General features: G+C 35.9%; 1 protein-coding gene across 3 annotated transcripts; it reads right to left on the bottom strand.

Annotated features, from left to right (window-relative positions):
* Positions 1 to 1,560: 1,560 nt before the first annotated feature.
* LOC110698415 lies at positions 1,561 to 14,118 on the bottom strand. 3 transcript variants are annotated; one of them, XM_021875838.1, is made up of 15 exons: positions 13,282 to 14,114; positions 11,221 to 11,311; positions 11,017 to 11,101; positions 10,640 to 10,724; positions 8,453 to 8,522; positions 7,872 to 7,941; positions 6,364 to 6,408; positions 5,439 to 5,484; positions 4,608 to 4,839; positions 4,270 to 4,475; positions 4,086 to 4,160; positions 2,992 to 3,061; positions 2,777 to 2,857; positions 2,083 to 2,162; positions 1,561 to 1,955 (listed from the first exon to the last, which is right to left on the bottom strand). In XM_021875838.1, exons 1-15 carry the CDS (start codon positions 13,416 to 13,418, stop codon positions 1,877 to 1,879), a joined length of 1,452 nt encoding a protein of 483 aa, XP_021731530.1. In that variant the 5' UTR covers positions 13,419 to 14,114; the 3' UTR covers positions 1,561 to 1,876. The 3 variants fall into 3 exon arrangements, with proteins under 3 accessions (XP_021731530.1, XP_021731537.1, XP_021731545.1); XM_021875845.1 differs by lacking the exon at positions 6,364 to 6,408 and having other exon boundaries at positions 13,282 to 14,112; XM_021875853.1 differs by lacking the exons at positions 1,561 to 1,955; positions 2,083 to 2,162; positions 2,777 to 2,857; positions 2,992 to 3,061 and adding an exon at positions 3,086 to 3,828 and having other exon boundaries at positions 13,282 to 14,118.
* Between the last annotated feature and the right edge of the window lie 641 nt (positions 14,119 to 14,759).

Raw genomic sequence — 14,759 nt, 5'->3', positions numbered from 1 at the left:
TAAGGGTCTTTTTTATTTACCAATCTAGTCAATTGGCCTTAATTTCATTGTGTGGTTGCTCTGAATCATCAGCATTGAACTTGGAAGCTTTACAAACCTGTAGCAAAAATTTTAGTATTTAATATTTAGGAAAAATTGTCCGGAATAATCCCACCTTTGGGCATCCGCTAAAAATAATCCCACCTTTGGGTTATTTTTAAATAATCCGACCTTTACATCCAATCCGCTCATAATGGTCCCAACCGGTCATATAACTTGTTATAACAAGTTAATTGACACGTGACGGCCTGTGATTGGTCCAAAAACATAAAAATAAATAAAATAAATAATTTTCTTTAAAAAAGTTAAATTTTTATAAAGAAAAAAAAAATTAAAATAATAAAACAATTAATTATTTTTAACCACCCGCGGTTGGTGGCTACCCAATCCACCCTCCCACCGCCGGACTCCCCAACCTTGCATCTCCGACCACCCAGATCCCAACCCAACCCCAGCGTCGGCGCCAACGCCCATGCCGCGCCCAACCCCCCTCCCCCGAACCACCAACCAGCCTCTAAATCCCTTCCCGTCCCAAGCTCAACCTCCCACTACTTCCCCGTCCCAATCCCGAGCTCCCAAGCTCCCACCACTTTCCCCGCCCACGTTTTCGGCCCCTCCCCTTTTCCTGTCCCTTTTCCGGCCCCATCCCCTTCCCTTCCCCACGCTCTGATTTCGGTCTCCATCCCCTTCCCACGCCTGAATTTCGACCCCCCCTTCCCTTCCCCACGCTCTGATTTCGGTCTCCATCCCCTTCCCACGCCTGAATTTCGACCCCCCCTCCCCTTCCATAACCTTGATTTCGGTAATGGTTGATTGGTTGTGGTGGTTTAGTGGAGACAGAAGGGGGTAGGGAGGGTCGGCGAACGGCGCGGTGGAGCTGGTAGTTCTGGGCCTTGTCTAGGCCGATGGTAGGGGCGGCCAGGCGGGGAGGTGGCTGGGGTCGTGGTGGGGCTAGGGTTTGGTTTAAATTTTAGGTTTTTTTTTGTGAGAAAAAAGTTAAAAATAATTAATTAATGTTAATTACTAATAATCATTTCTTAAAACAAAATTAAAATTAAAACTTATTTTTTTGACCAATCACGTGGTGACACGTGTAAATTAAACTTAATAAAATAAAATTACCTACTCAAATGTTTACAGGTTACTTGGGACCATTTTGAGCAGATTGGGTATAAAAGTCGGATTATTTAAAAATAACCCAAATGTGGAATTATTTTGGGCGGACGTTCCAAAGGTGAGATTATTCCGGACAAATTTTCTTAATATTTATACATAGATGCCCATTCTTGAAGTGGACTGCCTCAATCTTTTTAATCACTTGCACAAGATGATCAGTGAGCCCACGACCTTTGGCTTTATGGTTCAACATATTCTTGCTATCTCATCCTCTAGTACCTATACTCACTTCTCTCATGTTAGGAGGAAAAGTAGTGCTGGAGTTTGGATTGAAGTACCTTTTTTTTTTATAGAGATTGAAGTACCTAATGAGGTGCTTACTTATGTAATTTCCGACGGTGCCTCTTTGAATCATCAAAACAATAAATAGCATTTGATGAAATTACATCCTCCTAGTTGTATTAACATTAACCTTAAAGAGCTTTAAGATCAGTGAAGAACTTGTGATCCTCGCTACCATTATATTTACATCAATGAAAGCAAAACACTGAGTATAAAACACTTACAACAGGCTGCTCTAATTTAACTTGATCAGTGACATATTATATAGTCACTAGTATGAAAGATTGAAAAATGAAAATAAAATAGAAAAAGACTATCTTCTTCTTTGCCTAAAACATGTCAAATTTGTCATAGATAAAGCGTCGATAGCAAGCTGCAACTATACATCATATACAACTAATCGGTCATCAACAATGACTCGGCAAACTGGACATCTTTTGCACTTGTCGCTGCAGACACTGCACCAGGAAAAGGAGGGGGGGGGGAGGAGAAGAAATCAGTGAAATGAATGAAAGATTTGAGCGGAAAAAAAAAAAAAAAAAAAAAAAAAAAGAGCAAGAACATGGCATAGCAAAGAACAGACACCTGCAAAGGATCCGATGCCTACAGGGGAGCAGAACAATACTAATATCTCCCTCAAAGCATATTCGGCAGAGAACTTTGTCCTGATTCAAACAAAAAACAAAGGTGTCATAGCTGAGAAAGAAATCAAATTCACCAGATAAGTATATAATGGTTGTACAAAATGCAAAATCAACATTGATCAAGTTAAATTTGAACATCAGTAAACATGATAGAGTACGCAATCTCATATAAAGGTGGCATATGGGTTGTTTGGATTGCATTTGTTTTGGGATCATTAAAGTTGGGCAAAATTCAGGCTATTGGTCAATCAGCTTAGTATATTAATTTAATCAAATATTACGTAGCATTATTTTTCGAGCAGGGTCAGGTCAAATTTGGTTCATTTTAATTCCGAGTATGGGTCAGGTTATTCAAATGAGATGCAAGTCAATTAAGCCATGACTCATTAACTATATCACACGCATCCTGGTCCACAGGCCAGGATATAATCATCAACCTTGACTAATCTCAAATGATAGCTACAAGTACCAAAGGCATCTATGTCAAGCATTCATACCAAAGCACTTAAATATGTTAACAAACATCAATAATAGGAATGAACATGACCCATTATTTGATTATCTATGAAACAGATATAAAAAGCAAACGTATCATGCATGTACAAAGATGGCTCATATAAGCTTGAGAATCATACATTTTGTAATCTTTCATACTCTTGTTGGCTATTTTTGGTTATTTCAGTCTGCTGAACAAGAGCTGCCTGCAGTTTCCAAACCTGAATACAAATAACAGAATTCCATATTATAACCGAGTTCAACAGAAGAATTAAAATCAAGTCATAAATCTAGAACAGTTTCCTCAAAAGTTGTGAGGTCAAATGGCCAGTCCATTTCCTAAAAGAAAACTAACCTCCTCAGCCAAGTCCTTCTTTGGCATTTTTTTCACAACCTCAGGTGGAAATTGGCAGAAGGTATTATACCTGAATATAGAAACAACAGAAACAGAAGATTGATTGAGGAGCTAATAAACTATTTTAAAAAATAAATTCTCATAATAATTGATCTTTATATTTTCTGCTCTAGTTTATTGATAATGGCCTTTTGACTTTATCCGCAAGTCTATGGGCACTGTTTGCAATCAAACCCCCACCCTCTCCCAAATAAAAGGCAATACACCAATACATCTACTATGGAATGGAGGATTTGGTACAGAATATATAATTATTAATGTAGCAACTAGCAGATCTCGAATGCCTGTGGACAGCGGAAGCAGCCTTCTTAATAGAGAAGCGACTAAAAATCAACTTACATGGAAAGTAAGACACTTCAAAAATCCAGCCTGAAGACTGGATGCGAAAGTTATTTAGTTACAGGAGCAATGCGAGACTTGGGTACTTCAATCAAGGGAAAGCATCAACATAAATTTTTGGAAGTAGCTGAAATCAAGTCCCAGATGCTCCTTTCGAGTTTATGTTCAAATAAAATGACATGATCTCATAAGGCAACCTATTGATTGAAGACTACACCATATGAAAACAATATTTACATTGTACCATCCAATTAAATTAACAATACCCTTAGAACTATCCATTTCCTTTCATTCATCACATAAAAAAGCCTAGCACGCACACCGCTTGGCTCTAGGCCTTCAACTTCCTTGCTTTGAGACTTCCACATGGCTCAAGCAGCCCACTAGCCCAAACTAGCCCAAAGCCCGGATTCTACTAGCAGAATGCCACATTGCCACCTTCCAATCAACACATTAATGCAAAAAATCTGTTTTAGGTCTTATGCGCCACATCCAGCACACTTACTCAAGCCAATTTGAAACTTCGGATAAGGAAAAAAAATAAAAAATAAATTTTTTTTTTTTTTTTTTTCAAGACATCCTGAAGTAGTAGGACTGTGTAACTGTCCAATATGTTAGGATAAATGGAGTGTAAAACACAAACAAGTGGAAAGTAATAGCACATTGCATCAATATATTGGAGGAAAGCTACTAACCCAGAAGCCCCTTCAAGCAAAAGTTTTGCGCGTTCTTCATGACTTCCCTCATCAATGGACCACCAGCCAATTAGCCTATTTTCCAACAACCAAAATGGCAGAAAGAGGTTAACATTCATTTTCCAGATATGCATGATTGTTTAGTAACCAGATACAATGAGCATTATATTAGAGTTATCATCACCTTGAGCCATGATGCATAAATGCAAGACAATCACCAAGTTTTGCAGACAAATAAAAATATGGCCCTTGCCCAGCATCACTGCGCAGCAAGAGATAGATTTTCTCTACCAGTCTTGACATAGCAAATAAAACCCCAACACCTTGTAAAAGGAACAAAGGAGAAAAAAGAACTGGAAAAGGGATATTTTTAGCACCACTAGGAGTTCCCTGCAAAAATTTAAAATTTTTTTTTTAAGAAAATTACGTTGTTTAATATGTAAGCCAAGGTGCCAAACAAATTAATAGGTTGTTTTTTTAATTACACAAGCAAGCAATACAACAAATCATAAAGAAGTTTACCTCTAAGCGCATGCAAAGGAAGACTTGGAAAGTAATAATTGGTATTTTCATAAAATGGCCACCAATATCAGGCAAACCACACAGGCTCTCCTGGTTTTGATCCTGATCTGGGCATACAACTAACCCACTAGTACAGCTTGAAGATGCAGTATTCTCCGTGGGGCATGAATTCCCATGTATCATAGGATTGGACCATTTTGTACAAACAAGAAAGGCAAAACACTCTGCAATACTGCACAAAATAAAGTAATAACATAAATAACAAAATGAGAAACCAAAATTCATCATCATAGGAAAATCTTTGTAGAAAGAATAGTAGAGGTAATTAAACTGTTAAACCCAGGCTGGGCCACCAATCTAATAAACGACCTGATGCATCAAGATGGGCCAAGATCAGCCCCCCATGGTTTCAAAGGATAGAACAATGTATAAGGCTGAAGGCATGCCAAGGTGATAAGGATTTTCAGTACGCCTCACTGAGGCGCACTTGATAAAAAGTCAAAAAAAAAAAAAAAAAAAAAAAAAAGGAAGATTTTTTGCTTCCAGCTGCACCTCAGTGAACCTCATCAAAAGCACCCCACCTAGCCAATAGAAGGTGCATGGCCCAGGTTGCCTTGCGCTTGCGGCTCAACACCTAGGCACACTTTCTTATAAACTGGGTTAGAATGCTCAATAATAACAGCATCAGGTCAGACAGGAAACCCTTGGCAAGAACCTGACCCAAAAGTGGACATAGCCAACTTCAATAACCTCTAGTTAGAGCTTTCGGTGAAAGTGGGGAAGGGTTTGGCTCATTCAGAAAGATTGACCGTGAGAGCAGAAAAACGTTACCCAAAATTGATAAATAAGTCCCACCATCCCAGTGAACCAATGTCACCTGCAAGAATTTAATTTGAAAGAATTAAGAGATATAAAGACATAAAGATGAGAAACTAAGTAATTCATACTGCAAACGGAAATTAAAAGATTCAAAACATGATGGAAACTGGAAAGCAGATTGAGTAAATATTTTCAAGCAGGACAACATTTGAATATATACAGTAATTGCACAGAAATATCCCCATGGAAATCAATAACCTAGGCAAGTGGTGAGCAAGCAAAAAAATTTGTATGGAAGAAACTACCATTATGAAAACTAAAAAGAGTGAGAAAGTCATGCCATAAAAATCTGCAATCTGTCAGACAGTTACTCCTTACTATCTAGACAACAAAGACGATTCAACTCCACCACAAACTAGATAAAAAAATAATTCCTTACAGTAAATTACGGTTTACCAAAGAAAATCTCAAATGCATTTTGTCCAAATGATTATATTTCTTTCCAACCCTTTAACCACCTAATAGTCACAGCAAGTCTGCCAAGTGCCAAGCAACACAACCTAGCCTATTTTTGTTCAGTCCAAGATAATTTTTTGTCACTTCTTTATATATAATTGACACGGAAAAAATACAAGATATCAAATGTCTTAGGTTATTGGAGAGGAAGACAGCAGATACGAATGGGATGAGAGTTGAAGAAAAAAATATATAAAGGAGGAAACTAGCAATATCGTCATTTAGTCCATTGAACAGAAATGTAGAATTGAGAGACATTATTTGTCTCTAAGCTGATTTAAAAGAAATGAAAGGGAAATATATTGATTAGATTTCTTTCTGTTCAAGAATTGTTGATTTGGAGGGAAAGCAGAATAAGTCTTAATAAGAAACCTTCTTATCTCCTTTATTTTCAAATTCTATGCATAGTTTAAAGGCAAACCTGGGCTCTTTTTATCTTTTACTTGATTTCCTTTCTCATCAAACCCTGTCAACCAGACATGCTGTTAATAACACAATAGGCTGAATGGCTTTTCCAAAAACAATGTAAAGTTGTACAAAGTAACGCAGTTCTATAAGAAATCAAGGAGTCCAGCCTGTTCGCGAACTACACGAGGTTTGGCTTTGGTCAAATTTCAGTTTGAGCTGGCTCAACTCGAGATCTTAATGAGGCAAGCTTGATCTATACTCGGCTTGAAAGCTTGTGAACAAACTCAATTCTTTTTTTTTAAAAAAATAAGGTTTACCATAAAATTAACTATATACATTTGGGCCTTGAGTGCTACAATAAACCAGCAAATTTTATATACAATGGCAGTTAGGCCTCGAGCACTAAAATCGAGTATATGAGCTTCAAACCCAGCTTTGAGGCAAGGTCAGCCTCATAAACCTCGAGTTTTGCTCAATCTAGGTTCGGTCTTGGTTCAACTCATTAAAAACCTCCAAGGCATGTTCAAGCCAACTTATACACTAAAAAAGATAAAGTAACAAAGAAGGTGCTTAAATTGCATGTTACGTCCAATGTTTCTGAAAAGACTTGGCTTTGAGCTTGTACTAGAACAAAAAACCAAGTGACTAAATTGATAAAATTTGAATAACATCAGAGTCAAAAATAAAATGACTTTGATATCAATTGAACAGCAACTATCAATTCAAAGACAGAATCAAGTACACCAACTTGACTCTTCCCTTCTACCTCAACTTTACATTCATAAACGGTACGATTGGAATGGAGGAAATTAATCAATGAAGTAATAATAATTGAGTATTACGTTGTGGAAGGGTGTAGAAGGTGATGGTTGCAAGTATTTGGTGGAAGAGATAATTAGGAGGGAGGCAAGGTAGTATATATTACCGACAAATGGGGGCAATAATTACCAACCCCTACCCTAGGGTAATTGATTTACCCCCATTACTGCCTTGTCCTTCAAGCACCACCTCATCATTGAAGACCCTACTGGCTATTAGTCTATTACTCCTTGAATGATTCCCTTCATTCTAAGTATGGCCCATATATATATATATATATATATATATATATATATATATATATATATATATATATATATATATATATATATAGGGGAAGGCTCTCGTGAGAACCCCTCCTTTGTGTGAGAACTCTTTCATATGTGAGAACACTCTCTATGTTCTAAATTTTTACTCGTATGTTCTAAATTTTTACTCACATGTTCTAAATTTTAGATCAATTCTCATACAAGTATGAGTTCTCACATATGGACCTATTGTCATTTATATAACTTATTGCATTCCCCAAACCAGGAGAGTTCATCTCATAACTTATTAGTTTTGGAAAGCTACAGAAATTTTCAGAAAAGCCTAGATGTACAAGCTAAAAGATAGCCTGGGCAAAGTAGTAACTACAATGTTTTTAGTTCATATAAATATCAGTTAGAGAATATTAGAAAAGGGCAGGGAGAAAGATTGTACCAGATATTTTTAAGGCGGTGAAAAATGTTGCAGCAAGAAAGAAAACCATGGAGATAGCGACCCAGAAATGCTGCACACAATATATTAAGGTTGAACCGTTAAGCAACTAAGAAGCAAAGAAAAAGAATCTAATAATTTTCAACAATCAATATCACTTGAAAAATCATTAGAATTAAAGCTATATACAGAAAATCCTATCTCATGGTTAGGAGAAATTGAATCAACTGTAAGACCACCAATTCAATGTAGATCAACTAAAATTGGGTTATGATCACAGTATACTGGTGTTAGCAAATTGTTCCAAAATTTAAAACTGATGTTTATTACTACCTTTGTTCCAAATCTTTAGTTGGGATTTTCATCAAAAGATTTCCCAAAATTCTGCTTACTAATGTTCAAGTATTAGCCATTCCTAGATATTGTTCAAATGCTTTGTTCAGGATGTCCCACAATTAGTTTCCTTGGCATAAAGAGCAAGTTAGAAACCTTGTCGAATATAACCACAATAGCTACATTAAAAGATTATATGTCCATTGCCCAAGGAGATGTTGAAAATTTGGTACAGAGAGAACAAAACTTACTGGAAGTGTCTCCCATATTGCGTCATCATTTAAGCTTTCGTCATCTACTGGCATTAAAGCCCTGCACATTCTGTAAAAACCATTTCACACCTCAGATATAATGCAACAGGTGGAAATGTGGAATAGTCAACAACAAAAGTACATACGCATAAGGAGCAAGCAGAGTGTCTATACACATTAGCCAAATATTTAAGTGGTATTAACTGATTCTTATTCAAGATGCAGAAGATTAAACAAAAAGAATAGAAAATGCACTACAATCCAATAAAGGCAAGTAATTATTTAATGCTTTTATCACAAGTACAGAAACAAATCAATTAGCTGCATCTTAGGGCAATTAGCTGTATCTTAGATTCTTAGGGAAGTTAGAACAACTTCTTAGAAACCAAGGTGAAAAAACCAGCTCCAGAAACAATTGAATCATTATGACATCATAATCATTAAGTTATTTTTCATCTTTTTACAGGAATGGGAGTAAAGCCCTCCTTGTCTCTTATTATGTGACAGGAGCAATAAGAATATGTACTACGATCAAAGTAGATACAATATCAAAATTAGGTATGAGGCACTATGAATCAACTCAAGGTAATCACTGTTTTGTTTGAAGACAACTGGCACATAATATTGTTGAAGGCAACAGACAGATTTGCTACAATGTTGAGTGGTATCTCAGCCAGCAACATACATCAGTTGGAATAAGGAGCAGACATTTCAGAATCTTCATCCAATCAAGAGTTCTAAGAAAACATCTCCGCAATTATTGAGGTTAGATTGCAAAGATCTATCATCACCTTCTTCCCTACCCACCCGGCCAACCAAAGCCAGAGTTTTGTCGGAGGCACTGGGTTGGTGTAATTCTACACCCTGGTGGATGGACACCCAGTCATCCTCAGGAGGGGTAAAAAAACCCACTTCTGCTAGTTATAAAAGATAGTAATGGTAATAAGTTTGTGTAACTTTGCAAGAAAATCCTCATGCCAAAGTCCATGGGAATACAATTCCATGTCAAAGTAAGCATTCGTCTTCACAAATTTCGATTCCCAGTCAATACCACATCTAACAGAATCACGAGGGGTGATAAAAATTCAAGAAGAAAACCACATTTGAGACTAATGTTGCATTTCCATGGACATTGACATGAATTTTTTTCTCAGAAAATTACACACAAATCCATAACTATTATTGCAAGCATTTTTCTTCATAGCCAATTAAATTTACTACAAGCCTCCTCCCATTAAGCAGCCAACAAGTCATAAACTTCTTCTCCTATATGCTTGTATAGTTGTATATTCATCACCTCATCTACTTGAATCCTAATTCAACTATCTAAGTCCCAAACTCCTTTCTCCAAAGGTGTATCATAGCCACATTAATACATAAACAATTCAAATTCCATTTTCACATTGAGATCTAAGTAGAAGATATGTTAAACTGCTATAAAGAATTCTTCTCAACTCTTCCATAAAAGCTGCTACACACAACCCATGACTTGTCGACATAAATCTATATTCTATGGTCAACTATTCCTGGCCCTTGAATTATATGCAGGAGAACTTGCTTCTTGCAGTTGACAAGTCCCTCAAAACAGATCCCTTACATAGTTATACCCCTCATCAGCAATAAGCAAATTATTTTCAAACATGATAATTGATTCCACCAACATAGATTTTGCTTAGATGGGCTTAATATAGCTGAAAAACACATGATCTAGAATAATAAGTGATTTAGACAAATCACACTTAAAGTATTTAGTTACCAAAAGTGGCGACATGTAAAACTTCTAATACTATGGTGGCTAACGCGCGCAATGCTTGTGCCATAGCTAGCCATGTTTAGAGAGCCCTTGTTGACAACATTAATGAGGGAAAAAAATATGTAAACAAATATATTATGGGTATAAATGTTCACACACTATTCTTAAAAGTTCCAAAAAAAAGCAATTAATATTAATGAGGGCAAATAAGTAAATAAACATTTTAGAGGGAATAATTGTCCAAACATTATTCATAAGAGTTAATCAAACAAAGAAAAACTTAGATACAATTAACATCATATTAATAGGGGCCTATAGCTAAACAAATATATTAAGGATATAATTATCCTCACACTATTCTTAAGAGTTTTCTCATACTTTTTAAAAGATAGAGATAGAGATTATGCCAAAGTCTCAGTTATTAGAGTCAATACCTGAAATTGTCAATTAGAATAATTGTTTCAAAAGCCAACAAAGGAAGGAAAACAATCTTCAGGCTCACAGCGGCAGCACCATTAACTGTCACAGAGTCAATATAAAGATTTACAAGCAAAATCCCTAAATTAGTTAAGGTATTAAATAGTGTAAATACTGCATTACCAATCATTGGTGATAACTGCAATCTAATAAATAAAATAAAAAGAAAATTTTAAAAAAATAAATAAATAAATAAAATAAGGAAAAAAGATCAAACTAACTGCCTACACAATAACACCTACGTACAACATGTCATGCTATAAACGTCCTTCCTTTGAAAGAAAACAATCAAAATAATGAAAAGACACAGCAAAATGATGCTAACAAAACATACCAGAAAGGCTCTCAAGATATACGCATAGGAGCAATTCAAATGCAATGATCAATGGTGCGGCCACAACAGCATGACAAGGTGCCCACTGTTATCGGAAGACATACATTAGCTATATGTTAACATAAGCATCAATTTCATAGAAAAAGAAAGCACCAGCAGCTTTTCAAAGTATTTGAATCTAGAGAATTGGGAGTTATTATATACATGACGATCATGTGGAACTGAAGGGGCAGGTAAAGAGAACCTTCCACGGGCAACAACAGCATGAAACAGCCATATGGGCAAAAAGACAGTCCTGCAACATTGCTCACATATTTAGAATTCACAAATACATAAATGCAGCTAAGCCTATGAATGAAATAACTTAAAAGAACAAAGATAAAATTGACATCACTTTCCTCTCCTAATAAATCCTAAATCATTGTTACTCACAAAAGGGCAAGGTTCACAGGAATTTTGCAAGGAATACAACCATATCCCACAAAAGCCATAGGCAAAAGGGTGCCCTAAATTCAAACCGTATGACATCCTTACAAAATCCTAATACCTCATCATAAATAGAAGAAAATCATGTATAAACAATATTCAACTCAAATGATATGACATGCTGTTAGCCTAGCTTATGTGACTCCACCACCACTGATTTCTTCTACCTTTACTATCTACATTATTACAGTGCCTTTCACATCCAAACAAAGTAATTTGGCCTCAATAAGACCTAAGATCATGAGAACTAGAATCTCATCCTTGCCAAAATCAACAAAAGCAAAAGTAGCACTCTTACATGCAGCATGCATTGCGATTTTGAGCAATGAGTATAACTTGAGGTATTTCCTTATACTAGGGAGGTAGGCCAAAAGCCTATTTCTCTTGATCAAGAATTGCTTACCATACTCTGATAGAGCAAAATCTTTACTACAAGGTTTTATAGTTCAGATGCAGTCCTTAGGAAATAACAGTTGCGGAACTGCTTATGAAATTACAGATGATTTGCAGCTGTCGCAGCCTAATATCACAAATCACAACTGCAGTACACTCTAAACCTTTACAATGCGGTTGCAAGGCGTTGATGCAACCGAGATCTAATTTCTTTAAAGAGGAGCATCAAAGCTTGATATTGTTGTATGTATTTGACGGTCTCAAAAACTATATAGCACTACCTAAAGAGGTTTCTGTAATCTACCTAACCTCTGAAAAGAGATTCTTTGGCTTTTCTCCTAATTTAGTTATGAAAGTGAAGACCAGACCTTCAACTTTAGATTTTTCTGGTATGTACCCCATGAATCCATGATATCTCTATCCTGCTTTTGAAGCCAAACACACAATTCAAAAGTGCAAACCAAAAGAGTTATATCTGTGGACATTGAGCTACTTGTTTGTTGCCTATCTAGAAATTCACAACCATTTGACTCCCCTATTTCAATTACTAGAAAAATCATTTGGACAAGCTTCAAACTTTCCTTCAAATCAACTCAAAAATGTATAAGCAATACATTTATACATGCAAGGAATTCAGTCAAAAAACAATTAGTACTCATTCCTCAAACAATTTTTTCATCTCAATATTGAGTATGTAACCCATCTTCAATGTTCAAACAATCGACCACACAAAATAAGTGATGCCAAGAAAGATTTAACATTAACTAAAGAAAAACTTGGCCGCCACCAGCACCAACCCTTTTTCACCCTCCCAACTTAGTGTAATTATAAGGAAAGGAAAACAGATGTAGAAACTGTGGTCAACTCTAAGACTTCAGTCCACAACAATAGAAATCAATTCCTTGTCTCATAATTAAGGATTCTCTAAATTTGGCAAAATTCAAACATAATTTTATTTCAAGTTGCCAACTTTTTGCAGACCCACAAAATTCTTTGACAACTTGACAAGTATGACATCATAAAAAAGCTACCTGAATAAAACTTATACCAAAAATTCAAACCCTTTAATGGAAATTCAAAAATCCCATTTGGATTTATCATACTACAAGGCATTCTAATCAACAGAACACACCCAATTCAGGGAAAAAAACAGCTAAATTCAAACAAAAATGATTGGTTCAATTACATATTGAACAAAAAAACCCCACAAAAATTAAAGCATAATTACAAATTGACAATTTATAGTCTATAAAAGAAATACTATTGCAAACAATTAAACCAAAAATAATACAAACTTTCACAATTATCATATCATATCATAAAAGTGATAATAACATAAAATTAAACCCAAAAAAAAAAAAAAAAAAAAGGAAAAAAAAAACGAACCACCAAGAAAAAGAGGAAGGGTGATCAAGCTTGAGAACAAGCAAAAGGGTGAAAGTGAAAAGCAAGCCATGCGCAGCCAACCCTTGTGAAGACTGCGCCACTTTTCTCCAGCTCATCGCATGCCTTCTTCCTCTCATATTTTCACTACTTTAATTTCAGAAATTTCACTGAAAATTCAGGAAATTAACAGAATATTCAGTGAAAAAAAAAGTTGGGGTTTTTATTTTTGAGAATTTTGCATGGATTTATTTTTTTCTTTTTTTTTTTTTTTGTGTTGGGAGGAAGGGAATTTGTGGGTTTTAGATAGAGAAATTGAGGGTTTTTAGAGAGAGAAAGAGATGAGTTACAGTGCGCGCCATTGATGAGTGAGCAGATGTTTGAGAAAATTGATTACCATAAACTAAACCAGACGAATTTTATGCCTTCTTGTAAAAATTTATCCGTTTTTTTTTTAATTCATTTTATTTTATTTTATTTTAATTTTGAAAGTATCTTGAAAAGTTTGTTGCTTCTTTCATTAAAAAGTGACCCAATAATTTCATAGAAAAAAAACAGCAAATTAAATGTAGAAAAAATAAATAAATAAAATCTGGTTAAAAAGAAAAGGAAAATTGAGTATGAATTGATGGAAATCTCTTGTGAAGATATAATAATTAGTACTAGTTGATATTTTGTGATTATGACATCCAATTCTATATAGAATGAGTACAGTAAATGTAACATCATCAAATGATACTTTTTTAATGTTTATAAAAGTGGATTGTTAAACATCGCCCGCAAATCTCCACATAAAGCCCACAAACTTATATTGAAGTTACAATATTGCCCTTGAACTAAAAAAAACACAACCTCAAAAAAAACCAAAGTACGGGAATGTCGAGGCGGCAAGGCAAAGAGTTGGCGGCGGCTGCGGAGGAGGGAAGGTTGGCTCGTGGCGGCAAGGTAAATTTTTTTTTTAAAAAAAAAGAAAAATAACAAAACAACCACGGCTGGTGGTGGCGCCAGATCCGGCAACCACGTCCACCGCCCTGGCGTCTGAGCAGGACGCCCAGCCACGGTAAGTGGCGTTTGGGACAGGCGCCAGTCACCGTGGCTAGGCGTGCTGCCCAGACGCTAGGCCGGTGGACGTGGCTGCCGGATTTAGCGCCACCACCAGCCGCCGGCTGTCCTGGCCAGGCGCCCCACCTCCAGCCGTGGTTGTCTTGTTATTTTTTTTTTTTCTATTTTTGTGTAATATCATGTTTTTTTTGTTGGAAATTGATAATTTTTTGTTTTCTTTTTTTTGTGTAATATTGTGTTTTTTTTTTTTGTTGGAAATTGAGAAAATTTATTTATTTTGAAAATTAAGCAAGTCAAATGTAAAAAAAAATAAAAAAAATAAAAAAAAAATAAAAAAAAATTTAGAACCGGCGCCTGGCCGGGACGCCGCCACCATGGTGGTGGCGCCTAGCCGGGACGCCAATACCATGGTCATGGCG

Source organism: Chenopodium quinoa, unplaced genomic scaffold (assembly GCF_001683475.1).
Source record: "Chenopodium quinoa cultivar QQ74 unplaced genomic scaffold, ASM168347v1, whole genome shotgun sequence".
NCBI lineage: Eukaryota > Viridiplantae > Streptophyta > Magnoliopsida > Caryophyllales > Amaranthaceae > Chenopodium > Chenopodium quinoa.
The sequence above is the reverse complement of the archived record's forward strand: the minus strand, read 5'-3'. Positions and strand labels throughout refer to the sequence as shown.

Excerpts from the sequence above, each read along its gene's own strand:
- LOC110698415 (XM_021875838.1), bottom strand. The coding sequence starts at position 13,418 with ATGAGAGGAAGAAGGCATGCGATGAGCTGGAGAAAAGTGGCGCAGTCT. Across the intron at positions 11,102-11,220 it reads CAGTTCCACATGATCGTCAT|TGGGCACCTTGTCATGCTGT; the intron begins GTATATAATAAC and ends TTCCGATAACAG. Across the intron at positions 6,409-7,871 it reads CACCGCCTTAAAAATATCTG|GGTTTGATGAGAAAGGAAAT; the intron begins GTACAATCTTTC and ends TCTGGTTGACAG.